Source organism: Pipistrellus hanaki (genome assembly GCF_964339955.1).
Source record: "Pipistrellus hanaki genome assembly, chromosome: 7".
NCBI classification, from domain to species: Eukaryota; Metazoa; Chordata; class Mammalia; order Chiroptera; family Vespertilionidae; genus Pipistrellus; species Pipistrellus hanaki.
In genome coordinates, this window is record NC_140509.1 from 87,673,896 (window position 1) to 87,701,272 (window position 27,377).

Below are 27,377 nucleotides of genomic sequence, written 5' to 3' on the forward strand. Positions count from 1 at the left end.
GCTGGCTGGGTCCACGGGTACCCGCTCTCCCGGCAGGGGGCTCTGGCGGGCCTCACAGCCGGGCGGTGACCTCCACCGGGAGCCGGCAGCATGAGGCCGGGAGCCGGCCACCACCCCTTCGGCACTGGTCACCGATTTACAACGAGACCGGGGCCCGGCTGCCCATCGTTCCCCGAGGCACTGGGTCCATTTTGCGGCCGTAAAAAGGACAGGGGTCCCTCCACTCGCGTGTTTATTTGACTTAAAATGCTGGGCACAGGGGTCAGAGTGCTGGACTCCACGGCTGGAAGGAGCTTAGGCACCACACGGCATTCGCCTCTGGTCCAAGGCAGGGGGCCGAGGCCGGGGTCCGGGTCAGCCGGCCGCTGAGCTCGCGAGGGAGACACGACCCTCTCCCACACCCCCAGGTGCCTGGTCCCAGGACAGAGGTCCCTGCGCCTCGGACGGCCCCCGTCCGCCACGGCGGCTGCCCTCCCGGTGCCGTCCGACCAGGGCCTCGGCGGGCACTTCCTGGCTCAGGAGGACGGTTCTATCTCATTTATTTTTATTTTTGTTAATCCTCACCCGAGGACATGTTCCCATTGGTGTTTAGAGAGAGCGGAAGGGATGGGGGAGAGAGAGAAGCATTGATGTGAGAGGGGCACATAGGTTGGTTGCTCTTCAAGTGCCAGACCAACCGGGGCAGGGAGGGGGCCTGCAGCCCGGCATGTGCCCCTGACCGGATCGAACCCGCGCCCCTGCGTCCACAGGCCGCCGCCAGGAGCGGGAGCGTGTGGAGGGGAGGATGTGGGCGGAGGCCCCAGGCCTGCGTGTCCGTGGGTGAGCGGGGGCCTGCAGCCGGGTCCCTGATCTGGGGGACCTCCTGGGGGAGGCCTGGCCCAGGGCCCCGCCTGGGGTCCCCCAGGGGGCGCTCACCCCGCCAGCATGGTGTACAGCAGGATGCCCAGGCTCCAGATGTCGCAGGCCGCGTCGTAGCCTTGCCGCTTCAGCACCTGCGGGCAGACGCCACCGTGAGCGCCGGCGGAGGCAGGCTCGGCCTCGGCGTGCGGCTCCGGTGGCCCCGATCCCACAGTTAAGGCAGAGCCAGTGCCGTGCGCCCCACGGGCCCCCCGAAGGCCAGCCCCGCGGAGCCACAGCCCGCGGACACCGGCTCGCAGACGGAGGAGGGTGCATTGCACCGTTAAGGCCAGTGGTGGGCAAACTCCAGAGCCACAGGCGGCTCTCTGGCCCCTTGAGGGTGGCTCTTCCACAAAATGCCACGGCCTGGGCGAGTCTATGTTGAAGATGTGGCGTTAGAAGAAGTTTACGTTTAAAACATGTGGCTCTCAGAAAACATTTCAGTCGTTGGGCTGTGGGTATCGGGCTCTGGTGACGTATGAGTTTGCCGACTGCTGGTTGAGGCAGAAGAACTGCTTCAATGGAGGTCAGACAGGACCTAAAACCGACACCGTCACCCCGAGGAGCCCCACCGGGTGGACTCGCTGTGTGAGCCCCACCTCCACCCCGGAACCCTGCGCCCCCGCCTCCGCCCTCCCCGCCCCGGCCCTGCGCCCTCTGCGTCTGTGCCCGACCCGCCAGGTGCCAGAGGGGCCCCCGGGAGTCCAGCTCCGCTCCTCCCCGATGTCCTCAGGAGCGCCGTGTCACCGGCGGACTCCCCCCCGGAGGCCGGGCTGCGTCCCGCTGTGGGGCGGCCCTTCCTCCGGCCACTCCTGACCCCGGCGGCTCCCTCCGCGGCCCTGCTCAGCCGCTGCGAGCCGGCGGGCAGGTGCAGGTAAACGGGTAAAAGAAGCCGGTCTGGCGGTCAGTGCCCCGCCTTTGGGGTGTGGGCGAGGCCGCCCTCCCCGGTCCCCTGCTCCCCCCCCCTCTTCCCCCGTCCCCGTCCCCACCCCGTCCCCCGCCCCCGGCCGGGCGCTCGCCTCGGGGGCCACGAAGTTGGCGGTGTAGCAGGGCGTCATCAGCAGCCCGTTCTCGGCGCGCAGCTGCTTGGCGAAGCCGAAGTCACAGATGCGGATGGACTCGGGGTTCCCGGACTCGTCCACGTACAGGATGTTGCTGGGCTTCAGGTCCCGGTGCACGACCTGCAGGGGCAGGAGGGACCTGAGGGGGGGCCTGGGCGGTGGGGGCGGGGGGGATCGGAGAGCAGAGGCGCTGGGAACCGGGGTTACTCGGAGCCCTTTGCTCACGGCCCGGCAGCGGGCGAGGCAGCCTGGACGCTGGACTCAGAGCCCCCGCCCCGCTCCACACCGACTCCCATCTGAGGAGGCAGCCAAGCCCCCGGACGTGAATGAGGTTTGAGTGAATAAAAGCTCTGCTGGCCCTGGAGCCGCCGGGGTCAGGAATGGCCAGAGATGGGTGTGGGCGGCCCTGGCCGGGCCCAGCCGGTTGGACGCTGTCTTGGCAGCGCGAGGCAGCAGGCTTGGTCCCACCCGGGCGCGTACGGGGGGCAACTGACCGGGTTCCTCTCTCACATCGACGCTCTCTCTTTCCTCTCCCTCCTCTCGCTCTAAAAATCAGCAATTAAAACATCCTGGAGTGAGGATTTAAAAAAAAAGAATGTGGAGAGCTCAGGTCACCTGAATGGGAAGGTTTCTAAAGATGAACATTTGTGCCTGGATCCACGGTTCTCTCTCATCGTTGTTTTTCTCTCTCTCCACCTCCCTCCCTCTCTGAATCAATAAAGATATATATGATATAGATATAGATATAGATATAGATACAGATATAGATATAGATATAGGTATAGGTATAGATATAGATATAGATATAGATATAGATATATAGATACAGATATAGATATAGGTATAGATATAGATATAGATATATAGATACAGATACAGATATAGATATAGGTATAGATATAGATATAGATATAGATATAGATATAGATATATAGATACAGATATAGATATAGATATAGATATAGATATAGATATAGATATATAGATACAGATATAGATATAGGTATAGATATAGATATGGATATAGATATATAGATACAGATACAGATATAGATATATAGATGATATAGATATAGACATAGACGTAGACGTAGACGTAGATGTAGATACAGGGGAATATTGGCCTCATGCCCGCCGCAGGGCTGGGAGTCAGTGCACAGGGACTAGACCGGAGGGAGCGGCGTGCGGCCGCGTGCACCCCGCCCGCTCACCCCCTGCGAGTGCAGGTAGTCCATGGTGCGGGCGATGGTGCACAGCACGGCGCTGGCCTCGCGCTCCGAGAAGCAGCGCTGCCGCAGGATGCGGTCCAGCAGCTCGCCGCCGCGCATCAGCTCCGTCACCAGGTACACGAACTGGCCCTCGTCGTAGACCTGGCCGGGGGGCGGGGTCAGCGCTGCGTCCCCCCGGTCCCCCCCCCCCGTCCCCCGCACGGCCGAGCACTCTGGCTGCCCCCCCGCCCCCCGCACACCGGTCCCCCGCACGGCCGAGCACTCTGGCTGCCCCCCCCCCCCCCCCCCCCGCACACCGGTCCCCCGCACGGCCGAGCACTCTGGCTGCCCCCCCCCCCCCCCCGCACACCGGTCCCCCGCACGGCCGAGCACTCTGGCTGCCCCCCCCCCCCCCCGCACACCGGTCCCCCGCGCGGCCGAGCACTCTGGCTGCCCCCCCCCTGCACACCGGTCCCCCGCACGGCCGAGCACTCTGGCTGCCCCCCCCCCCCGCACACCGGTCCCCCGCACGGCCGAGCACTCTGGCTGCCCCCCCCCCCCCCCCCCCCCCCGCACACCGGTCCCCCGCACGGCCGAGCACTGAGGAGGAACGAGGGGCACGGGGCGCCCCGGGCACTCACGTCCTTGAGGGTGATGATGTTGGGGTGCTGGCCGTACCGCAGCAGGATCTCGATCTCCTCCGAGGGGTCCCTCCTGCTCTTGTCGATGATCTGGAACAGACCGTGGTGCCGACCTTCCACCGCCCGCTCCCAGGGACAAGGCGGACCGGGAATTCCCGGCCTGATTCGTGGGGACTGTGCCCCGTTCCCTCCTCCGCTCTCCCCTCCCTTCGCTGATCGCTATGCCCGCCCCCAAGCTGTATTCCCGAACACCAGTGCCAAAGCCCCGGCGCCAGCGTGGGTCACCCACAGGTGCAGAGGCGTCCGCACCTCGCCGTGCCTGGAGCTGAAGGCAGCCACGATTTGCCAGATAAAGTTCAAATGGGGCCTAACCTCAAGCCAGGGAACCCCGTCCTGCGGGAGCCCGAAGGCGGAGGCGGGGCGGGGGAGGGGGCGGGGGCACGGCCTCACCTTCACGGCGTACTCGGTGTCGGTGGCGCGGTGCACGCACCGCTTGCACACGGAGTAGGAGCCCACCCCGATGTCCTCCTTGACCTCGTAGCCGTCGGAGAAGTGGACGTTGTCCCCGTGCAGCTGCTGCGGGACGGAGGGGGCCCTGAGCTCGCGGGGGTGGGAGGGAAGGAAGGGGGGGGGGAAGGGAGAGGGGGAGGGTGCACAGCGCATGTGCCCACCCTGAGGCCGGGGACGGAGGGGCCCTAGAGCCTGGGGGGAGGCCATGGCGGGGGCAGAGGGGCCCGGATTGTGCGCCTCCACACGGAGGTCAGGGGGGTGGTGGGAGCACCAGCCTTCCCCTCCGGCACCCCTTTCAGACACGGGGCTCGGGGCTGGCGGCCAGTTCCCCGGCAGCGGAGAGTGTGAGTCTGGAGCAGGAGGGACGGAGCCGGAGGCCCGGGCTTGGGCTCAGACCTGGTCCGGAGCGTGTTTGCGTGTTGACCCCTACATGGGACTCTGACCCCGTGAGGCCCGGTCACCCCACGTTCAGCACCGAGGCCAGGGCGCTGTCCCCTCGGACCCCCTGCCTTCTGCCCCGAAGGCGGAGGGAGACGGGAAACCCAGCCCCTGGGCCCCGGCCGCAGCCTCTGACACACTCCCCCCGGGCGCTGCGCAGAGGGCTCCCCTGTGGAGTGCGAGGTCGGAGACCACAGGCCGCCTCCCCTGACCCCCATGCCCCATGGCTCTGCCCACACTGACCGCCACCTCCCGGCCCTTCCTCAGGACAGCGCACAAGGACCAGACCACGGCCAGACAGGCTCAGAAGTCAGGGCGGAGAGCACTGCCCGCTGAGATGGCCGGCCGTGTGCGTGGGACACCGGTGGCCCCGCCCCGCCCGCCCGGGGGGGTACCTGCACGATGGGGTGCACGGCCGTCCTGTGCGGGTCCTGCTGGGGGGGCTCCTGGACCAGGCTGGAGGCCACGAAGCTGAAGCCTCGGAACAGCTGGTGCGAGTTGGCGCTGGGGGGCACGCCCGGCGAGTCTGCGGGGACAGGGCGGCCGCTCGGGAGGCTGCGGGCTGCCGGCGCGGGGCGCGGCGCGGGGCGCGGCGCGGGGCGCGGCGCGGGGCGCGGCGCGGGGCGCGGCGCGGGGCGCGGCGCGGGGCGCGGCGCGGGGCGCGGCGCGGGGCGCGGCGCGGCATGTGCAGGTGGTGCGTGTGTGTGAAGGCGCGTTGAGGCCGGGCTCCTCTGATCGGACGGGAGGACCCGCGGTCGATGAGAACCCCGGGGGCACCCCTCCTGGTGGGTGGCACCCCTCCCGGCGGGCGCACACCTGTGGGCGTCCGGGCGGTGAACTCGGGGTCGAAGTGGAAGGTGTCCTCGGGCCGGCCCACGGCGGGCTTGAAGGGCGGCTTGATGTCCTTCCGGTACAGCTTCTGCGGGCGGGGGAGGGGCGGGGAGGGGAGGGAGAGCGGGCAGGTGAGGGGGAGGGGGAGGGGCGGGGCCTGAGGACCAGCGCCCCCGGGAGGCCGAGCGGGGCTCCTGCGGGGCTCAGCCTGAGCCTCGGGCCACCCCGGGGGGCGGGCGGCGGGTGAGCCGCAGCCACGGGCACGCACAGCCGCTCGCTGACCCGCCGAGGGGAGCTCCCCAGCGCACATGCCCGCAGGCCCCGCCCACCGTGCCCGACCCACCCTCCCCAGGCTGGTGAGCCGGGGGCTGCGGGGCAGCTGGGAGCCCCGGGAGCTGCCTGAGCTCAGCACGGAGAGAGATGGGCTTGGGGGTAGGACCCGGGGGTAAGCCCCGTCTCAGCCACGGCGCCCGCCCTGCACCCATGGGTGACCCGGTCTCAGCCAGGGCTCCGAGCCCTCAGGTGCAGGTGGGCGTGGCCTCGGGGTGCCCTGGCCGGTGTGCCCGCCCCCTCCATCCTGTGAGGGACCCGCACTTACGTTCCAGTCGATGGAGACGAAGAAGGGGTGGCGCTTGATCTCCTCCACGCCGTCGCTGCCCGCACCTGCCAGGACAGTGTGAACGGGGACCGCAGGGCCAGCGGGAGCCCCCACCGAGGGCGACCGGGGGGAGGGGGGCCCTGGGACCGGCAGAGACTGCCGTGGAGTGAGCGTGGCGACCCCGGAACCGGGTCTGCCCGGCCGGACGCCGCGGTGGAGGGCTGACCTGGCAGCGGCCCCTCGGGGCCATCCTGTCTGTCTCCGGAGGCGGCAGGAGGGCCCGTCCGGGGTGGGAACAGGGTGTGGCCAGCTCTCCCCCTCCCCCCTGGGGCCGGGACCCCAGCAGGAACGGAGCCGGGCGGTGTCTGTCCCGGTGTCCCGGCTGGGGGGGGGGGGGGGGGGCGCTCACCCAGCCGGTTGCACGGGTTCCGCTTGAAGAGTGCCCGCAGCAGGCTCTGTGCCTCCGCACTGAGGAACTGAGGCATGCCCAGCTTGGCCCTGCGGGCAGGCGGCGGCAGTCAGGACGCGCGGCCACCAGTGCCACCGCCTGCTGCCCGGCCACGGCCACCAGGTGCCACCACCCCGCCGCCGGGCCACGGCCACCAGGTGCCACCACCCCGCCGCCGGGCCACGGCCACCAGGTGTGCCCGTGCTCCTGACCGGCCGGCAGCACTGAGACCAGTGAACTCGCGTGGCGGCAGTCCGCCCAGCCTGGGTCTCAGGGGGACCCTGTTCCCGGGGCGGCCGGGGATGCTGGCCACGTGGAAACCAGACTGAGTCTCTCCCGGCTTCCACAGTGGAGCCGCCGAGAGCCACAGCGCCGGCCACCGGTGCCTGTGCTGGGACTAAGGGGCCCGGCTGCAGAGGGGGCTCTCAGCGGCTGGTCTCGGGGTCTCCCCTGGGCTGGGGACTCAGGCCCCACTGCGGAGCCTCAGGGAGGGAGCTGGCGCTGCCGGAGGAGCCGGCGTCCCCACTCACTTGAGGATGAGGCCCATGGTCTCCTTCCGGTCCTTGCCCTGGAACGGCAGCGACCCCGTGAGCATCTCGAACTGCAGAGACAGAGCGGGGGCGTCAGACCCCAGAGAAGGTTCTGGAATGGCATGGGGTGCAGAGGGGCAGGTGCGAGAGCCTGGCACACCCCGGGCAGGCCGCCCTTACCATGGCTCACCCCCTCACCATGGCACGCCCCGTCACTAGGGCACGCCCCTCTCCATGGCACACCCCGGGCAGGCCGCCACACCCCTCACCATGGCTCACCCCCTCACCATGGCACACCCCTCTCCATGGCACACCCCGGGCAGGCCGCCCTCACCATGGCACCCCCCTCACCATGGCACCCCCCTCACCATGGCAGCCGCCCTCATCATGGCACACCCCGGGCAGGCTGCCCTCACCGTGGCTCGCCCCCTCACCACGCACACCCTCACCATGGCACACCCCGGCAGGCTGCCCTCACCATGGCACCCCCCTCACCATGGCAGCTGCCCTCACCATGGCACCCCCCTCACCATGGCAGCCGCCCTCACCGTGGCACCCCCCTCACCATGGCAGCCGCCCTCACCATGGCACCCCCCTCACCATGGCACCCCCCTCACCATGGCAGCCGCCCTCATCATGGCACACCCCGGGCAGGCTGCCCTCACCGTGGCTCGCCCCCTCACCACGCACACCCTCACCATGGCACACCCCGGCAGGCTGCCCTCACCATGGCACCCCCCTCACCATGGCAGCTGCCCTCACCGTGGCACCCCCCTCACCATGGCAGCCGCCCTCACCGTGGCACGCCCCTCACCACGGCATGCCCCTCACCACACACGCCCTCACCATGAGCACGCCGAAGGACCACCAGTCGGCGCTCTGCGTGTGGCCCCGCCGGTTCACCACCTCGGGCGCCATGTACTCGATGGTCCCGCAGAAGGAGTAGGCGCGCGTGTCGTGGTCGATGGCCTCCTTGCTCAGCCCGAAGTCTGAGGAAACAGAGCGCGGGCTTCTCAGTCCGGGCTCAGCCGGACTCCCTGAGTTCTGCCAGCTGGGCGCCACGGCCACTCTGTCTGCCCGCTCTGCCCCCGGCGCCAGCGCCCACGCCCTCCGGCGCTGCGGGACCTGGGCCTCCCCGGGCAACAGCCTCAGAAGCCTGCGGGTTCAGGAGCTCTGGAAGGTCAAGAAATTGCACTTCTGCCTGGCTGGTGAGGCTCAGTGGTGAGCGCTGACCTATGAACCAGGAGGTCACAGGCCCAGGTTTCGCTCCATCCATCCCCAGTGTGGGATGTACAGGAGACAGCTGATCCGTGATTCTCTCTCATCAATGATGTTTCTCTCTCCCCCTCCCTTCCTCTCTGAAATCAATAAAATGTATATATTTTTTAAAATAAATTGTACTTCTTAGTGGCCACCATGAAGTCCCCTGGAGACCTGATTCTGAATAGGCCCACCCAGCCAGCAGGCGCCTGACAGCACGGGGGCCACTGACCAGACTTGTTGGGAGGGAAAGGAGGGAGGAGGGAGGAGAGAAGGGGAGGGAGGAGGAGAGAAGGGGAGGGAGGAGGAGGGAGGAGGAGGGAGGAGGGAAGAGGAGGGAGGAGGGGGAGAGAGAGAAACATCCCTCTCCTCTGCCTCCCTCCCCTCCTCCCGCTCTCAGGGCCGGGGCAGGGGCAGTGGGAGCGGCCTCGGGGCCGGCGCTCACTCACCGGTGACCTTGATGTGGCCCTCTTGGTCCAGGAGAATGCTGCGGGGAGGCAGAGCTCTGTCAGCCCGGCAGGTAGGCGCGGGGCAGCGGGTGGGGCTCCTCAGCTCCCTGGGTCCCGGGGTGCAGTGAGGAAGCCCCGCCCGCTCCGGGGTGACCGCCTGTGGAAGCTGGGGGGAGGGGCTGCCGGGGGCCCACTCACTTCTCGGGCTTCAGGTCCCGGTAGATGACGCCCAGGCCGTGCAGGTGGCCCAGCGCCAGGGCCAGCTCCGCCAGGTAGAACTTGACGTCCTCCTCGGTGAACATCACCTGGGAGCAGAGCGGGCGGCTGGCGGCTGGTCTGTCTGCGCGCACTGCGCCCGGGACGGCTCAGCCCCGCGGCTCAGCCCCGCGGTCCACACGGCCTCCTCCCCTCGGCCCGCGGTGCCCGCCGGCGTGCAGTGCGGACAGGGTCTCTTACAGCGTGAGGTCAGGGCGGCGAGGAGCGTGGCCTGCACAGCTGAGGCCCCGCCCGGACCCCCTCTCCGGGGTCCTCGCCCACGGCCACAGCTTCGTGTCCCGGCCCACATTCCAGAGGAGCTTCTGAGGGGGACCGGATGGCCGAGCCACAGCCAGTCTGGTGAGGAGCTGTGACCTCACGTCTGGCATGGCTCCTCCCTCTCCTCAGCCACCTCACGGGCTCACACCCACCCAGAGGGCGGTGGGTTCCCCCCAGGACGACACCCCGAGGTGGGGACAGGAGCATGGGGGTGTGGGGGCCCAGGGTGCGGGGCGCCTGGTTCAGGTGGGGGATCTCGCACACTGAGGTCAGGGGCCACCAGGACACGCCCATCCCCGAGGTGTCAGAGGTGCTGGGCAGGGTGCCTGTCAGGGAGCCAGAGCCAACGGGGACCCTATCCTTATCCGTCAGCGAGCAAGGTCACCCCCGGAGCCCAGAGCGCCCTCTGAGGGCGACCCGTGACATAGTTCCATCGTGCGTGGTGTGAGCAAGAGGCAGCGTCGGGCCATGGGCACCGGATACGACTGCCAGGCTCACACGGACGAACACCTCCCTTCACACAGGGACCCTCCCGGGGGCGGCACCGTGCCCACAGCCTGGGGGACGCCTGGTGCTGCCGTCCCCGTCAGCCTCCATTCCAATGTCCGCCTTTCCCCAGCTCCTGAGCGCCCCGCGCTCACAGCCGGCTCCCAGGCCGCCTAGCTCCCCTCCGACTGCACCCTGTGCGCGGAGCCAGGGCCCCTCCCTCCGCTCAGAGGGACAGACTCCTCCGGAGGCCGGCACTCCGGCATCGACCGCGGTGCAGGGACAACAGAGACCACGCACCGCCCCAGGAGGGACCACCCACCACCCCAGGAGGGACCACGCACCCGCCCCAGGAGGGACCACGCACCCCCCCCAGGAGGGACCACGCACCCGCCCCAGGAGGGACCACGCACCCGCCCCAGGAGGGACCACGCACCCGCCCCAGGGGGGACCACGCACTCGCCCCAGGAGGGACCACGCACCCGCCCCAGGGGGGACCACGCACCCGCCCCAGGAGGGACCACGCACCCGCCCCAGGAGGGACCACGAACCCGCCCCAGGAAGGACCGGGCACCCGCCCCAGGAGGGAGCAGGCACCAGGCCGGCGGGACGGCTGCTCTGAGAGGGCTTGAGCTAGAACGGGGTCTGATTCCGTGGCCTCAGGCTGAACGGTGCTGCAAGTAGCCCCCATGTCACCGGCCACTGCTGAGGGACCCCTAGGAAATGAGGGAGAGCACCCCCCAGGCTCTCCCTCTTCTGCCCCTCGAGCCCCAGAGGGAGAGGGGCGGCCTGCCCGGCAGGCTCACCTCCTTGGAGAGCCGGGTGAAGAGGTCCCCGCCCCGCAGGAATTCCAGGATCAGGTAGAGCTTCCCCTCCGTCTGGAAGGCTGAGGGGAGAGCGGCGGTCAGTGTCCGGCCCTCGTGTCCCTGGGCGGACGCTGTGCCTTACAGAACAGTGAGGTACAGCCAGCGCACAGGTCTTCGAGAGAAAAACAAGGCACTTGCTCCTTTTGAGAAAAAGAATGCAGAGGGACTGGGAGGGGGCAGGGTGATGGGGGGGCGGGGTGACTCAGAGGGGGCAGGGTGGCTGGGGGATGAAGGGGGATGAAGGGGGCAGGGTGACGACTCGGGGGGGCCAGGGGGGTCAGGGTGACGACTTGAGGGGGATAGGGGGGTCAGGGTGATGACTCGGGGGCCCCCTCTGGCGCTGGCTCCTCTCGGTGCCCGTGGGCGCTGCCCGGGTCCCGGAAGCAGGTGGTTATTTTCTCCCCGTGGTTACCGTAGTGCAGCTTCACGATGAACGGGTGGTTCACCTCGGCCAGGATGTCCCTCTCCATCTTGGACCGGACGCGGTCCCGGACTGCAGACAGAACAGGCTCGCTCAGCAGCCTGGTCCAGGCCCGGCCCGCCCCGCCGTGAACCCGCCCCCTCCTCTCGCCCCGGCAATCCACACGCACCGAAGTGGAGCCAGGGCGAGGACCAGGAGGTCCCCAATCGCTGCATTTGCGTTCTCTCTCTCTCTTCCTCTCTCTCTCTCTCTCTCTCTCTCTCTCTCTCTCTCTCCACACACACACACACACACACACACACACACTTTAATCAGATGTCTGACTCTCAACCTCTCAACAGCCAACACCATGACCCCCAGGCCAGTACCCACTGGGAATAAGGATGATTGATCTCCTACACAACCAACCAGACAGCCCCCCAAAGGCATTAGCTCTCCGGACAGAACTCACCGAACACCCCCATCCCGCCCCCATGGCAATGACAGCAACTCACCGGACACCCCCATCCCGCCCCCATCGCACTGACAGCAACTCACCGAACACCCCCATCCCGCCCCCATCTCACTGACAACAACTCACCAAACACCCCCATCCCGCCCCCATCGCACTGACAGCAACTCACCGAACACCCCCATCCCGCCCCCATCTCACTGACAACAACTCACCGAACACCCCCATCCCGCCCCCATCGCACTGACAGCAACTCACTGAACACCCCCATCCCGCCCCCATCGCACTGACAGCAACTCACCGGACACCCCCATCCCGCCCCCATCGCACTGACAGCAACTCACCGGACACCCCCATCCCGCCCCCATTGCACCGAACACCCCCATCCCGCCCCCATCGCACTGACAGCGGGCCCCCACCGGGAGGCTCTCAAGTCCACACGTGGTTGCTCCTTTGCTCTTTCTTTGGTTTTTGTTCTGTTAACCCTCACCCAAGGATACGTTCCATGGGTTTTTAGAGAGAGTGGAAGGGAGAGGGAGAGACGGAGAGAAACATCGATGGGAGAGTCACATCTGGGTTGCCTCCCGCACACCCCCAACTGGGGCCGGGTATGGAGCCTGCGACCTGTCTTCCGTCACCGCGGTGGGTCCTCTTCTGGGGAAAGGCCTGTCCCATCGGCCTGTCCCGCCCCACGCCTGGCCCCGTGACGTGATGCGGGGGGGAGAGAAGGGACACGTGCCCGGCACCCCCGCCGTCTCCCTGCAGGGCACGCCTTTGGTGCCGGGAAGGAGACTAACCCTCTGGGACGGACGCCCTGTCGCCGCATTCGGATCCAAGTGGAACGTGGCAGACCTGCTCGGTCAGCACCGGAGCCCGGGCCACGCCCACCCCCAGGCCTGCCCGGTCACCGCGGGAAGGACACGTCTGTGTCCGCCCTGTGTCACCCCACAGCCAGCCAGGCCCGCCGGAGGGTTACCGCTGACCGGCATGGAGCGTACCGCAGCCCCGAGGCGGGGCCAGAGGCTGGGACCGGCTGCTGAGCCGGCGGAGACACGGCTCGGGCGCCGGCCGGTGACGGCCGCTGCCGGTGGGCGTCCGGAGGCGGAGCCTGTGTGCGATGCCGGAAACCGACCGGAAAGGCCGGAGCCTGCCCACCCCGCGTCCTCAGGGGCACCCGGAACAGGAGGCCAGCTCCGGCCGCGGCGCCCACGTGACACCGCGGAACGGTGGCGGGAGAGTTCCATGTGAGACGTGGTCGGTGAGCCTGTGCCCGCAGACACGGGCCGGGTGGTGACACGCGAAGGCCTGCTCCCCGCCGGGCCGTCCCCTCCCCGCTGACCGCCGCGATGTGGCGGCCACGCCCGGCCACGCCCCTGGGCCCTGTGAGGACCCCACGCCAGCAGCGCCCTTGGACATGGAGCTGCACCTGTGACCGCCCTGCCGCTCCGGCGTCCGTGAGAATGGACCTCCGGGGCACGGACACCCGTGCACGTGTGTGGGGGACACACGTGCCCAGGTCTCTTGCCTGGACCGGTGCTCAGTGGCAGTGGGCACTGGAGGGCTGAGAACCAGGCATGGGTCGGGCTTCTACTGTCCCTGGGACCACAAAGGGATGCAGAGCGGCCACGACTCAGGCCGGCCAGCCGTCCACACGCAGCGTGACCACCTGCCGGCCGCCCGCTCGAGGCTCCGTGCCAAGCATGCACGGGTGGACATGTGTGGAAGGAGGGTGCTGATGCCATGCGGCATGTACTCCAGGAATGAGGGACACGGATGCTCGGAAGCTCACACTGTTTATCAGTCAGAGCCATGTGACTGGGTCCTCGTTAGGGACGCCCCTAAACCCCGTGGCTCTGCAGGAAGGCGACGGGAGCAGAGTGGGCACCCTCCGAGCCCCCAGCCCTCCGAGCCCTCTGAGACCCTTGGAGCCCCCAAGGCCCCTGTGCCCCCCCGTACCCCCTGCGGCCTCCCCTGGGCCCCCTCTGACCCTCCGACCCCCGAGCCCCACCTTTCAGCGTGGCCTTTCTCAGCACCTTCATGGCGTACAGCTGCCCGGCATCCGGCCCCACCGCCTTGCGCACCAGGAACACCTGCAGAGACGGACACCATCAGCCGCTCCTTCTCCCCAAGAAGGACACAGGGAGAGGGAAGGCACAGGGATGGGGACGGGCATGGGGCGAGGGGATGGCCACGGGGAGGGGGGACGGGTATGGGGCAAGAGGGGACGGGCATGGGGCGAGGGGATGGCCACGGGGAGAGGGGATGGCCACGGGGAGAGGGGATGGCCACGGGAGGGGGGACGGGTATGGGGCAAGAGGGGACGGGCATGGGGCGAGGGGACCGGGCATGGGGCGAGGGGATGGCCACGGGAGGGGGGACGGGTATGGGGGGACGGGCATGGGGAGAGGGGACGGGTATGGGACGAGGGGATGGCCACGGGGAGGGGGGACGGGTATGGGGCAAGAGGGGACGGGCATGGGGCGAGGGGATGGCCAAGGGAGGGGGGACGGGTATGGGGGGACGGGTATGGGGCAAGAGGGGACGGGCATGGGGCGAGGGGATGGCCATGGGAGGGGGACGCGCTCAGAGGCACAGAGGGCTAACCTTCCCGTAGGAGCCTTGCCCCAAGACCTTCAGCAGCTCAAACTGGGAGGGGTCGGCCTTCTCGCAGCCATCCTTCACGTGGTGGCTGATGTCGATCTCCTTGACCACGCCCTCCTCCTGCAAGACAGGGGCCAGGTTAACACACGCACATGCACACACACGCACATGCACACACACGCACATGCACACGCGTGCGCACACACACACTCACACACGCGCGCACACATGCACACACAGAGGCCTGGCAGCCCCCGCTCCGTCCCACCCGGAGCCTCGGCAGCTCAGTCGCAGCGGCGGCAGGAGCTCAGCAGCCCCGAGCGCGCCCCCGGGAAGAGGCAGCCTGATCTCTCAGCTGAAACACCGACAGCCCGCGGCTGGCTCAGCGGGTGAGCGTCCGCCTCTGAGCCCGGAGTCACGGTTCCATCCCGGCCGGGCACAGGCCAGGCTGCAGGCTCCAGCCCCAGTGTGTGTGTTGGGGGGTTGGGGGGCCATGCAGGAGGCAGCCGGTCAGTGACTCGCTCATCATCAATGTTTCTCTCTCCCTCTGTCTTCCGCTCTGAAATCGATTTTAAACTGACAGAACCCTGGAAGCTTTCACCTGAGGAGTCACCTCAGAGGAAAGGGTTTGCCCTCTGCCCGGCGTCAGCGACTGGAAACTCAACACCGGAGATGGTTTCCTGATGTCACGCCTGTGCTTCTCGAGGCCCCAGTCTGCCGTCCGTCTGCCCGCTCACCGGTGACGGAGACGGGACCGTGTGGCCCTGGGCACCAGCCCCCAGTCTGCCGTCCGTCTGCCCGCTCACCGGTGACGGAGACGGGACCGTGTGGCCCTGGGCACCAGCCCCCAGTCTGCCGTCCGTCTGCCCGCTCACCGGTGACGGAGACGGAGACCGTGTGGCCCTGGGCACCAGCCCCCAGTCTGCCGTCCGTCTGCCCGTCCGTCTGCCCGCTCACCGGTGACGGAGACGGGACCGTGTGGCCCTGGCCCCAGCCCCAGAGGCGGCGGCTGCGAGACCGACCGCACGCCGCCCGACGGAAGGTCCCGTGGCCGCAGACACGGCGTCTGGGCGCTCAGGACTGCCCCCTGCCTCATCCCTTTTACTCCCCGCCCCGCCCCGAGGGGCTTACCCACCCCGTGACCCCAGGGGAGGGCTGGACCGGCTCCTCCCATATTTCAGCGGAAGAGCCAGTGTTTTTAAAGGAAATTACAGCAGCCATGTTTGCATCTGAAGACCCCAGGATGTCTGAAAGAACCTTCCTTCTCGAGAGTTAAAGGTTTATTTTGCCTCCATGTCCTATAGTAGGGGTGTCGAACTCAATCAGAGAAGGGGCCAAAATCTAAAATCCAGCCTAAATCGCGGGCCTAATGGTTTACTGAACAGTCATAAACTGACAATGTCATAAACTGACAGCAGAGTGCAGTGATGACAGCGCGGTGCGGGCCACATTGCAAGGCCTGGCGGGCTGGATTTGGCCCGCGGGCCTTGTGTTTGACACGTGTGTCCTATAGCGACACCCTGGAGGGGGCGGAGCCCGCCCCAGGCCAGGCCCCGCCCCGGCCCCTCCCAGTCCCAGTGGCCACAGGACACACCGGAGGCCACTCTGCCAGGACCAGCCACGGCTTCTCTGCTCGTGAAAACAGACAGCGACTCGCGCCCTGAGCCCGGGGCCGTGAGCAGACACGCTGGGCGCTCTCTCGGCCCAGCGGGGGAGGGAGGGGGGCGTCATTTGAAGACCCTCAGCCCCACCTTGGCTTTCGGGACCCCGTTAGCCACAGGAGACCGGCGGCTTTTACAGGGAAATCTCCCCGTTTGTAACAGAGACCGAGGAGGGAGCCTCGAGTCCCCCTTCCTCCCCCATCACCTGTCCTCACTGTGTCCAGACCTGGCTTCCTGCTTAGAGAAGCAGACCTGGAGCTGAAGGTCAAACTCAAACTCACAGAGTCCCCCAGAGACATGCCTTCCCCCACTCCTCCCCCTCCCCTTCCTCCCTTCTCCTCCTCTTCCTCTTCCTCCCCCCTCCTCCTCCTGCTCTCCCTCCTCCTCCTGCTCTCCCTCCTCCTCCTGCTCTCCCTCCTCCTCCTCCTGCTCTCCCTCCTCCTCTTCCTCTTCCTCCCTCTTCCTCCTCCTCCTGCTCTCCCCCCTCCTCCTCCTGCTCTCCCCCCTCCTCCTCCTGCTCTCCCCCCTCCTCCTCCTGCTCTCCCTCCTCCTCCTGCTCTCCCTCCTCCTCCTGCTCTCCCTCCTCCTCCTCCTGCTCTCCCTCCTCCTCTTCCTCTTCCTCCCTCTTCCTCCTCCTCCTGCTCTCCCTCCTCCTCTTCCTCTTCCTCCCTCTTCCTCCTCCTCCTGCTTTCCCTCCTCCTCCTGCTCTCCCTCCTCCTCTTCCTCCCTCTCCCTCCTCCTCCTGCTCTCCCTCCTCCTCCTCCTGCTCTCCCTCCTCCTCCTCCTGCTCTCCCTCCTCCTCCTCCTGCTCTCCCTCCTCCTCTTCCTCTTCCTCCCTCTTCCTCCTCCTCCTGCTCTCCCTCCTCCTCTTCCTCTTCCTCCCTCTTCCTCCTCCTCCTGCTCTCCCTCCTCCTCCTCCTGCTCTCCCTCCTCCTCCTGCTCTCCCTCCTCCTCTTCCTCTTCCTCCCTCTTCCTCCTCCTCCTGCTCTCCCTCCTCCTCCTCCTGCTCTCCCTCCTCCTGCTCTCCCTCCTCCTCCTCCTGCTCTCCCTCCTCCTCCTGCTCTCCCTCCTCCTCTTCCTCTTCCTCCCTCTTCCTCCTCCTCCTGCTCTCCCTCCTCCTCTTCCTCTTCCTCCTCCTCCTGCTCTCCCTCCTCCTCCTCCTGCTCTCCCTCCTCCTCCTCCTGCTCTCCCTCCTCCTGCTCTCCCTCCTCCTCCTCCTGCTCTCCCTCCTCCTCCTGCTCTCCCTCCTCCTCTTCCTCTTCCTCCCTCTTCCTCCTCCTCCTGCTCTCCCTCCTCCTCCTCTTGCTCTCCCTCCTCCTCTTCCTCTTCCCCCCTCTTCCTCCTCCTCCTGCTCTCCCTCCTCCTCTTCCTCTTCCTCCTCCTCCTGCTCTCCCTCCTCCTCCTCCTGCTCTCCCTCCTCCTCCTCCTGCTCTCCCTCCTCCTGCTCTCCCTCCTCCTCCTCCTGCTCTCCCTCCTCCTCCTGCTCTCCCTCCTCCTCTTCCTCTTCCTCCCTCTTCCTCCTCCTCCTGCTCTCCCTCCTCCTCCTCTTGCTCTCCCTCCTCCTCTTCCTCTTCCTCCCTCTTCCTCCTCCTCCTGCTCTCCCTCCTCCTCTTCCTCTTCCTCCCTCTTCCTCCTCCTCCTGCTCTCCCCTCCTCCTCCTCCTGCTCTCCCTCCTCCTCCTGCTCTCCCTCCTCCTCTTCCTCTTCCTCCCTCTTCCTCCTCCTCCTGCTCTCCCTCCTCCTCCTCCTGCTCTCCCTCCTCCTGCTCTCCCTCCTCCTCCTCCTGCTCTCCCTCCTCCTCCTGCTCTCCCTCCTCCTCTTCCTCTTCCTCCCTCTTCCTCCTCCTCCTGCTCTCCCTCCTCCTCTTCCTCTTCCTCCTCCTCCTGCTCTCCCTCCTCCTCCTCCTGCTCTCCCTCCTCCTCCTCCTGCTCTCCCTCCTCCTGCTCTCCCTCCTCCTCCTCCTGCTCTCCCTCCTCCTCCTGCTCTCCCTCCTCCTCTTCCTCTTCCTCCCTCTTCCTCCTCCTCCTGCTCTCCCTCCTCCTCCTCTTGCTCTCCCTCCTCCTCTTCCTCTTCCTCCCTCCTCCTCCTCCTCCTCCTGCTCTCCCTTCTCCTCCTCCTCCTGCTCTCCCTCCTCCTCCTGCTCTCCCCCCTCCTCCTCCTGCTCTCCCTCCTCCTCCTCCTCCTGCTCTCCCTCCTCCTCATCTTCCGTGGGGGAGAGAGATGGGAGGTCACTGTCACTGGAGTGAGAATGAGATGCTCTCGGTTACCACGGCCCCGGACCCCCACCCCTGCCTGCAGGGAGCGGGGAGCTCCATCTCCTCCTGAGCCACCTAAAGCCGGGGGGTGCGGGCAGAGCAGCGCCTCCCCGGGACGGTAACTCGCCGGCTCCAGCGGCGGTGGCTTTGCTTGGTGATGTGAGCAGGTCCCAGTCACGCGGCTGCAGAAGGGGGGGCGGGGGGACGTGGCGCCAGCCCAATGCCGAGCAGGCAGGTGGCAGGTGACCGGCTGTGGCGGCTTCACCGGCCGCTCCTCCCGGCAGGCCACGGCGGGCGGCGCTCACCAGGCTTCCCGGTCACGCCCGTCCTGCGGCCCTGGTTTGGGGGTCGGGAGGCCCAGAGCTGAGGTGAGAGGCCAATCCGCCTGCCGGACCCCAGGGCCCCGTAGCCGCCATGGACCAGCAGGCGGGCCTCTGGAGGGTGGAGCCCCAGGGGACCAGGGGCCGCGGCGGGAGCTGGGGGCCCTCTGCCGCCCGGCCAGACGGTGTGAACATCGGCCGCCATGACAGCCAGCTGGGCTCCACGGAAGCGAGCCCTCGAGGAGCACGACCGGCGTTTGCCGGGAAGGCCAGCGCTCCTGGGAAGGCAGGTCCCTGGTGTGGCACCGAGCCCCCCCCACAGCCCGGTCAGAGGTCAGCTGGGGGCTCTGCACGGAGACGCCCACCTGCTGGCCACGGCGCCCCCGCCACCCCGTGTCCGGCCCCGCGTCCTGGTCACTCTGCCGGGACAGGCTCAGCGGCGGCCCCTTCTCCCTCGGGCAGAGCCCGCTCACTACGCCCGCCCGGGACCGGCCGGACACTTCCCATCAGCACAGCGCCTGGCGGGCCCGTCCCATGCTGTCCGTTCGTCACGTATGACATTCGCTGTCTGAACTGGTGAATAACAGAACCAGAGGCATGGAAACGAACACAGTGACGGTTCTCAGAGGGAAGGGGGACGGGAGATAGACAAAGATTGTGTATGTGTGTATGCGTGTTTGCATGCATGTGTGCATGCGTGTACGAGTGTGTGTGTGTGTGTGTGTGTGTGTGTGTGTGTGTGTGCATGACCTACGGACAGTCTAGGTGGCGAAGGCCTGGGCGGTGGGGACCGGGTGGAGGGGCGGTGGAGGAAAAAGAGGGACGTCAGTGATAACCTCAGCAATAAAGGTTCTGAGAAGGTCTTCGCTGCCGGACCACGCCCCCTCCTCCTCTCCATCCGGGCGAGTTTCTGCAGGGCACGCGAGGGAGTGACCGATCCCAGGTGCCTGTCTCCGGAGAGGTAGGTCCGTGATCGTCCTTCCGCCCGACCTGCTCTGAGCCCTCCTGCCCAGGGGCCCCGCGGTGACCACCACACGTCTGGAGACGGAACGGACCGGCTGCCGAGGGCCCCCGTGCAGGCCTGGACGCCCGTTCACTGCGTTTCACAGAGTGCCCAGCAGGGAGCGGCGGTGGCCGGATCCGTGACCCCTTTTCATGCCTGAGCCGACGCGTGTGTGGGCTGAGCCACCGTGTGGCCTGACATCCTTCCTAAGCATGATTGAGTGCCCGTCAGTGCCGGTCATCGATGGTCAGTGCCGGGCAGGGATGGTCAGTGCAGGTCAGGAATGGTCAGTGCTGGTCAGCGGTGGTCAGTGATAGTCAGCGATGGTCAGTGCAGGTCAGTGATGGTCAGTGCAGGTCAGCGATGGTCAGTGCCGGTCTGTGATAGTCAGTACCGGTCAGTGATGGTCAGTGCTGGTCTGTGATAGTCAGTGCCGATCAGTGCTGGTCAGTACCGGTCAGTGATGGTCAGTGTCAGTCAGTGATAGTGCCGGTCTGTGATAGCCAGTGCCGATCAGTGATGGTCAGTGCCGGTCAGTGCGGGTCAGTGCCGGTCAGTGCTGGTCTGTGATAGTGCCAATCAATACCGGTCAGTGCCAGTCTGGCCGATCAGTTAATCCACGGGACCGCTGACCGGCCGGTTGGAGCTGCAGCTGGACTGAGAGCCATCCCCACACGCACTGCCCAGCCCGGGCCGATGTCTGCTCAGAGCAAGCCCAGGGGTCGGATGGAACGCAGAGCCTCCCAGGCCTGGCCGCCCGGGCTGCCCTCCCTCGCCGCCCACAGAGAGCCAGCACCTGCCCCCGGCGGCCAGGCCCGGCCCCTGAGGCCCGGAGGGTGGGGACCACTGGCCCAGAGAGGCGCCTTCCCTCTTCCTCAGCCGCCACCTGGGCGGAGCACACAGCTCTCCGCCACCCGCTCGCTGTGACCGCGGGGCCGTGCTGGCGGACACTTCTCACCGCTCCTGGGACAGGACCCTCCCAGAACACGATGCACCGTGGCCTCTTCTCCCCGACATGTGACCCCCCACGTGGGCCGGAGGGAGGACTCCCAGCCGCCCACAGGCCCCGGGGAGGACGGTGCTCATGGGACCACCCATGAGGGGCAGGGTCCAGTCCGTGACCGGGGACTCGGGGCTGAGCTTGTCTCCGTGCTTCTGGGGCATCCGGCCCAGGGAACCCTCCCTCCCTTCCTCCTTCCCTCCTCTCTGCAGCCTCTCAAGCCCCGCACCGCCATCGGCACGCAGCCTCTCACGCCCGGGCCCGCCATCGGCACGCAGCCTCACGCCCTGGCCCGCCATCAGCACGCAGACCTCACGCCCGGCCCCGCCATCGGCACGCAGCCTCACGCCCGGGCCCCGCCATCGGCACGCAGACCTCACGCCCGGGCCCCGCCATCGGCACGCAGACCTCACGCCCCGGCCCGCCATCGGCACGCAGGCCTCACGCCCCGGCCCGCCATCGGCACACAGCCTCACGCCCGGGCCCCGCCATCGGCACGCAGACCTCACGCCCCGGCCCACCATCGGCACGCAGGCCTCACGCCCGGGCCCGCCATCGGCACGCAGACCTCACGCCCGGGCCCGCCATCGGCACTCGGACCTCACGTCCGGGCCCGCCATCGGCACGCAGACCTCACGCCCGGGCCCGCCATCGGCACGCAGACCTCACGCCCGGGCCCGCCATCGGCACGCAGACCTCACGCCCGGGCCCGCCATCGGCACGCAGACCTCATGCCCGGGCCCGCCATCGGCACTCGGACCTCACGCCCGGGCCCGCCATCGGCACGCAGACCTCACGCCCGGGCCCGCCATCGGCACGCAGACCTCACGCCCGGGCCCGCCATCGGCACTCGGACCTCACGCCCGGGCCCGCCATCGGCACGCAGACCTCACGCCCGGGCCTGCCATCGGCACGCAGACCTCACGCCCGGGCCCGCCATCGGCACGCAGACCTCACGCCCGGGCCTGCCATCAGCACACAGGCCTCACGCCTGCACCAGCTGGGCCGCCAAAGGCTTTTGGCGAAGTCTGAGCCACCAGGACACAAACAAGCACGCGCTGTGTGAGTTTCGTGCAGAGAAGGAGATGTTTCAAGTTCGGAAGCCTGCGGTTCAGTCTGGACCTGCCTCTTCCTGCTTTTATGGTTTGGGACACAGTCTGCTTAGTGTCCCTTACCCAGCAGCACATGTGAGCCGTGGACTAACATACCCTTACGCCCTAGCTGGTGTGGCTCAGGGGATAGAGCACGGCCTGCAGACTGAGGGTCCCGGGTTTGATTCCTGGTCGGAGCACGGACGGTGGGCTGATCCCCAGTGCGGGGCGTGCAGCAGACAGCCGATCACCGATTCTCTCATCACTGATGTCTCTGTCTCTCTCCCTCCCGTCCTGCTTCCCTCCTCTCTGAAGTCGATAAAAACATATTTTAAAAATTACGCTTACTTGAGTAAATATGTGGGAAACAGCATATCCCAGACTTATGAGCAAAGAGCTTCTCTGAGAAGAATATTAGCACGCAGAACGAGCGTGCTCGGGGGGCCGTGTGCGGACGGCTGTCCAGCGCTGCGCTCGGTCGCTGGCACCGGGTTGTGACTTCGTGGACAGTCAGCACACGCAGGCACAGTGACCAGAGCTGGCCCGCCCGGACAGACACACTTTAATTAATTAAGGGCCAATAAAAACGTGCCTCTCTCGTCTATTTCACGGCCAGGAAGTGCCGGACAGTTACACCACGAGAATCCGTCCACACGGAACACGCCCGCCTGCGGTGGACGCGCTGGGCCCTCGGCGTGCCACGCGGTCCAGCACGGGGCCCTGCGCTCATCTCCGTGTGCGGTGGGTCAGGTCTGTCGCTCTTTCCGCCGCGGTGCAGTGGCTCCCGCCGGGAAGTGTAAACGAGCAGGAGGCTACGGCGCAGGGTTTGGTAAATACATTTCTAGAAGGCTGTCATCCCAGAACCCACCTCCGGAGGCCCCGCTTCCTGTGGTGCAGATCACGACGTCTGTTTGAGACGTGACTCGGATCCAGGAACTCACACACGTTTGGCAGAACTCGGGGTTTTCAGAACCGTGACTGCAGATTCGCGTGGGAGGTGCTGAGATCAGCGGCGGGAGCCACAGCGGAGCGTCTCAGACACACGGCAGGCGAGGCCTGCACTGCCCGGTGGGCACCTGGACCGGGGCCTGTGTCCGCAGGGTGTGGGCTCTGGGGGCTCAGGTCCTGAGAGCAGAGGGCCACGTTGTTCTAACGGCTCGATTCCACGTGGGGGAGGAGACGGTGGGGGAGGGGCTGCGGGAGTGGGTGCCCAGAGGGGGCCCTTCACAGAGCGGGAGGGGCTCTGAGCGCTGAGGCTGACAGAAAACGCTGGCCACAGCGAGGCCGGGACCACATGCTTACCGGCCAGCAGGAGGAAGCAGGCTCAATCTCTGACCCACACCTGAGGGGGCCGGGCCCGCCTGGGACCACTGCCCATGTTCCCTCAGAAGGAACAGGAGTGGGCGGGACCTGTCTGCAGAGCTACTCGGTGGAACGTGCGGTTCAGTGGACGGTGAGGGCCCGTGTTCTGACGATTCCCACGGGCACCGGAGAGCGAGCCGGGGGCCTCACCGGCCGGGGACCAGCCGCCACGCTGACCTCTGTGCTCCTGGCACCATGGCCGGCCCGTCGGACAGAAACCCGCTGGAATTTGCCGTGTTTTATGGAAAACCTGCATCCATGATGTATCCGCCCTCCGCCTTGTGTGTGCGTGAGCTTTCTTAGTCACAGGGCTGACGGCCCGAAGCTGGTTTCAGAGAATGGAAACTGCACTCAGGGCTTTATTTATTTATCTTAAATGTATTTTTATTGACTTCAGAGAGGAAGGGAGGAAAGAGAGAAACACCGGTGATGAGAGAGAACCATGGATCAGCTGCCCCTGTACACGCCACACCGGGCCTGTGCCCTGACTGGGACTCGAACCACGACCCTCCCGGTTCACAGGTCGATGCTCAGCCAGTGGGCCCGGGGGCCGGACAGGGCTGCACTCGTGGCTGAAACGGGCCCCAGCGCTGCCTCTGGGCAGAGATTCAGGGGGAAGAAGTGCGTTCGAGACGCCTCCCGCCCAGCGTCTCCTCGAGGGAAGCCGGGAGCGTGCCCTCCTCTCGGAAGGTCCGGCCACACAGGCTGCGCCGACAGAAAATCCCTCTCCCTTTGTAAACAAGATAAACTAAACTCCTACAAAGTGACCCGAGCGGAGATAAACTCGGCATCCAGCCCGGAGGCAAGATCTTCTTTCCCAAACACAGACTGGAGCGTGGACCCCCACGGGGCCGTGTGGACAGAGAGGAGGCGGGGCGAGGGGGGACGGGCTGGCTCCGCGGGGCGGTGCCCGGAGGACTGCGGCAGGGAGAGGCCGCAGGAGGCAGGCGGCGGACCCGGGTCGGCCTGGTCAGCCGCTTCCTTTCCAGGTTGTTTGGTTTCCACCCTTTGGTTAAAAGTCGGAATCGGGGAAACGAGTTCAGGAGTGAGTTACCAGCTCCCCGGCGGGGGTGTGGTGGCCCGCAGCGGGGAGAGCGGCCGGTCCGGGGGCTCACCATCAGCGTAAGGTGGGTTTGCAGATCCGGACGTGACCTCGGATGGCCCTGAGGCCAGGAGAGAGCAGATCCTGTTTCAGGCTCCACTCGCCGGACGGATGTTTAATCTTTCATGGACGGGATGGAAAGGGCCAGCGTCAGGCTCCGCGGAGATGCCGGCCAGGCCCCTCTTTCCGGAAGGTGCCGGGGGCACGGGAGAGACAGCAGAGGCGGGCGAAGCCAAGGGCCAGCAATGGAGGCCCTGGGGGCGCCAGCAGCCGCCTCAGACCAGCCGCCGGATGGTAATGGCCTGCGTTAGGGGCTAAAGTGTGTCCCCCAGGAAATATGGGGTGAAGTCCTGGCCCCCAGCCCCTGGCCATGACCCTGGGCCACCGAGCCACTGCACATGGAACTGGTGAAGGTGGGGGAGGGCGGTGACCCAGTGCGACCGAGGCCACGTGGAGGCACACGGAGGACCGCACACGGGGACGGCCAGGGACTGGCCCGGCCTCCACGAGACAGGCAGCACCCAGCCCCAGAGCCTCTGGCTTCACCAGCGGCACAGACAGAGCTGGCCGGGCGGGGTGGTCCCGCGGCGCTGCGCGTGTGTGGGAGCCATGCTCGTCTTCCTGCCACACGGCCACGCTGTCCCGTCCTGGGCTCAGGAGCGCCCGGCGACGTCTCCAGTCACAGGCAGGCTGCTGCCCGGGCAGAGCGGCCGTTATCCCCACCGCCTGCAGCCTCCCGGCACGTCAACAAACGGCTCAGGAGGAGGGGCAGCGCCACATGGGAGCTCGGCCTCTGCTGCCGGCTCTGACCCCGCGCCTCTGACCCCGCACCGGGCCTCCCGCCTGCAGCTCGGACCCTCTGAGCCGGGCCTCCCGCCTGCAGCTCGGACCCTCTGAGCCGGGCCTCCCGCCTGCAGCTCGGACCCTCTGAGCCGGGCCTCCCGCCTGCAGCTCGGACCCTCTGAGCCGGGCCTCCCGCCTGCAGCTCGGACCCTCTGAGCCGGGCCTCCCGCCTGCAGCTCGGACCCTCTGAGCCGGGCCTCCCGCCTGCAGCTCGGACCCTCTGAGCAGGGCCTCCCGCCTGTAGCTCTGACCCCACACCTCTCACCCCACACCGGTCCTCCCTGCCTGCAGCTCTGACCCTACACCGGGCCTCCCCGCCTGCAGCTCGGACCCTCTGAGCCGGGCCTCCCGCCTGCAGCTCGGACCCTCTGAGCCGGGCCTCCCGCCTGCAGCTCGGACCCTCTGAGCCGGGCCTCCCGCCTGCAGCTCGGACCCTCTGAGCAGGGCCTCCCGCCTGTAGCTCTGACCCCACACCTCTCACCCCACACCGGTCCTCCCTGCCTGCAGCTCTGACTCCACACCGGGCCTCCCCGCCTGCAGCTCGGACCCTCTGAGCCGGGCCTTCCGCCGGCCGCCTGCAGGGTCCCATGGCTGCCGGACGTCCTGAGGAGAGAAGAGAAATGTTTTTCCTGGTGAGCAAGTGCCAGAGCAGGTGCATGGGCCACAGGAAATGCCCCTAAATCCTGTCACACAGCACCATCACCCGCAGGAGACCAGCGCTGCAGGCTCTGCCCGCCGGCCCCGCCCCCCGCAGTGCGCACAGGTGCCCGACTGCTGCCTGGCCCAGTGCCCCTCACTCAGAGACCCCCGCCCCACGTTCTCCGTCCGACTCCCGCTCTGAAAACCGTGTCCATCGGACGTTCTCACAGACTCTGGCCTCGAGGAGCTGCACTGGGTCCCGGCTCCTGAGGCCCATGGTCCGCGGACACGCGTTCATTCTACCACCAGCCCCGGCCCCGGCCCTCTCCGCCCGGCCCTCTCCGTCCCGCCCTCTCCGCTCCAGCCCCGGCCCTCTCTGCCCGGCCCTCTCTGCCCCGGCCCTCTCTGCCCGGCCCTCTCCGCCCGGCCCTCTCCGCCCGGCCCTCTCCGCCCGGCCCTCTCCGCCCGGCCCTCTCAGCCCAGGCCCTCTCCGCCCCGGCCCTCTCCGCCCCGGCCCTCTCCGCCTGGGCCTTCCCGCAGGGTCCTCACGGCGGATCCCCGCTGCGGCCCACGCCGGGACCGGACCCCACAGCCTCCGTTACCCCAGAACGTGGCTGTCCCCGTTATATTAGAAGCTCGGTCAGCAGGGCCTGAGAGGTGAGAATGACGAGTCCTCAGGCCTGGCTGGGAACTCGGCATTGCCCATACGGCTTCCTGCCACTCGGATAGGACAGCTTATAGCTGCATGTCTGCAGCAGAGATTCCTCTCCCGGTTTAAAATACCTCTGTGTGGGCACGCACACAGGGTGGCAGGATCGCGAACAGCGAGCGCACAGCCTCCCGGGAGCTGAGGGCGGCGTGGGGGCGGCACCTGAGCTGGAAGGGAGCCGGACTCACCCGCTCCCCTCCTGCCCGCGCTCCGCGGAGGTGTCGGAGGTGACCTTGGAACAGACGCGCACACCGGCTCCAGGGGCCGAGCGCCCGAAGACGGCTTCTGTGAGAGACCCCAGAGCGGACAGGACGAGGGCTGAGGGGGAAGAGCCTTCCCGCCCGGGACCTCCCCCGAACAGAAGGCGTTCACTTCGCAGACGGACGTGAACACAGCCAAACACGGAGCCATCAGCCATCGCTCCGGCCTCCATGGCCCGGCCGCTCAGAGCTCAGAACGGGTCCGCTCCCGGAGAGCGAGCCCGGCCCCCGGCCCGCAGAGGCCCCGTGCTGTCTGCTGAGCTGCAGCCCGGCCGGGACCCGGGTCCTCCACGTGAGCATCACGGTGAAGGCGGTGCAGACTCTGCCCCTGGGCGCACGCAGTCCGGCTTCTGTGCCACTGCTTTGGAGACCACAGACCACGGCCACAGCACTGGTGCCGCAAACAAGCCATCGACAGCGCGAAAGGACCGCCCACACCATGGGGAGATGTTCGCAAAGCATACACCTGACCAGGGATCGTGTCCCTGCGGAAATTCAGACAAAATGACTCCTGAGGCGGCTGAGAGACAGACTGCTCGGGAGAGCTCCCTCCTCTCAATCCACCGAGTCAGCTCCAGGGGAGGCCTGGAGTTTTCCCAGACCCCGGGGGCACCGGCGGGCACTGGCGGGCACTGGCCACGGGGTGTCTGGGCGACAGTGTTGGAGGGTCTCGGCGGGGCCCCTGCCGTGTGGAACAGCCCGGTAGCAGTGGGGTAACTGAGTGAGAGGTAACTGCAGCCGCTCTCTGGGCGTCTGCCGTCTCCACGGCTGACACACGCTGACACACAGTCCTGTTCACCCCAGAGCCACACACCGGAAGCGAAGGCTCTCTTAAAAATAGAGCCTTTGTGAGCGGGACAGGAACTCGGCAGGACGACGGGACCATGTGGGGCGGGCGGGCGC

At 67.4% G+C, this 27,377-nt stretch overlaps 1 protein-coding gene across 6 annotated transcripts in view; it reads right to left on the reverse strand.

Annotated features, from left to right (window-relative positions):
- The window catches only part of RPS6KA2 (ribosomal protein S6 kinase A2), a 68,414-nt gene that overhangs the window by 4,621 nt on the left and 36,416 nt on the right, over positions 1-27,377 (reverse strand). For all 6 annotated transcript variants that reach the window (XM_084890948.1, XM_084890949.1, XM_084890950.1 and 3 more), the window contains 17 exons: positions 14,234-14,350; positions 13,638-13,719; positions 11,170-11,250; positions 10,698-10,777; positions 9,070-9,176; positions 8,872-8,909; positions 8,009-8,151; positions 7,163-7,233; positions 6,594-6,682; positions 6,185-6,249; positions 5,572-5,674; positions 5,151-5,281; positions 4,258-4,383; positions 3,808-3,897; positions 3,170-3,328; positions 1,917-2,078; positions 916-992 (listed from right to left, as the gene is read on the reverse strand). In XM_084890948.1, coding sequence (XP_084747074.1) covers positions 916-992; positions 1,917-2,078; positions 3,170-3,328; positions 3,808-3,897; positions 4,258-4,383; positions 5,151-5,281; positions 5,572-5,674; positions 6,185-6,249; positions 6,594-6,682; positions 7,163-7,233; positions 8,009-8,151; positions 8,872-8,909; positions 9,070-9,176; positions 10,698-10,777; positions 11,170-11,250; positions 13,638-13,719; positions 14,234-14,350 — 1,721 coding nt within the window. The remainder of the gene's footprint in view (positions 1-915; positions 993-1,916; positions 2,079-3,169; positions 3,329-3,807; positions 3,898-4,257; positions 4,384-5,150; positions 5,282-5,571; positions 5,675-6,184; positions 6,250-6,593; positions 6,683-7,162; positions 7,234-8,008; positions 8,152-8,871; positions 8,910-9,069; positions 9,177-10,697; positions 10,778-11,169; positions 11,251-13,637; positions 13,720-14,233; positions 14,351-27,377) is intronic.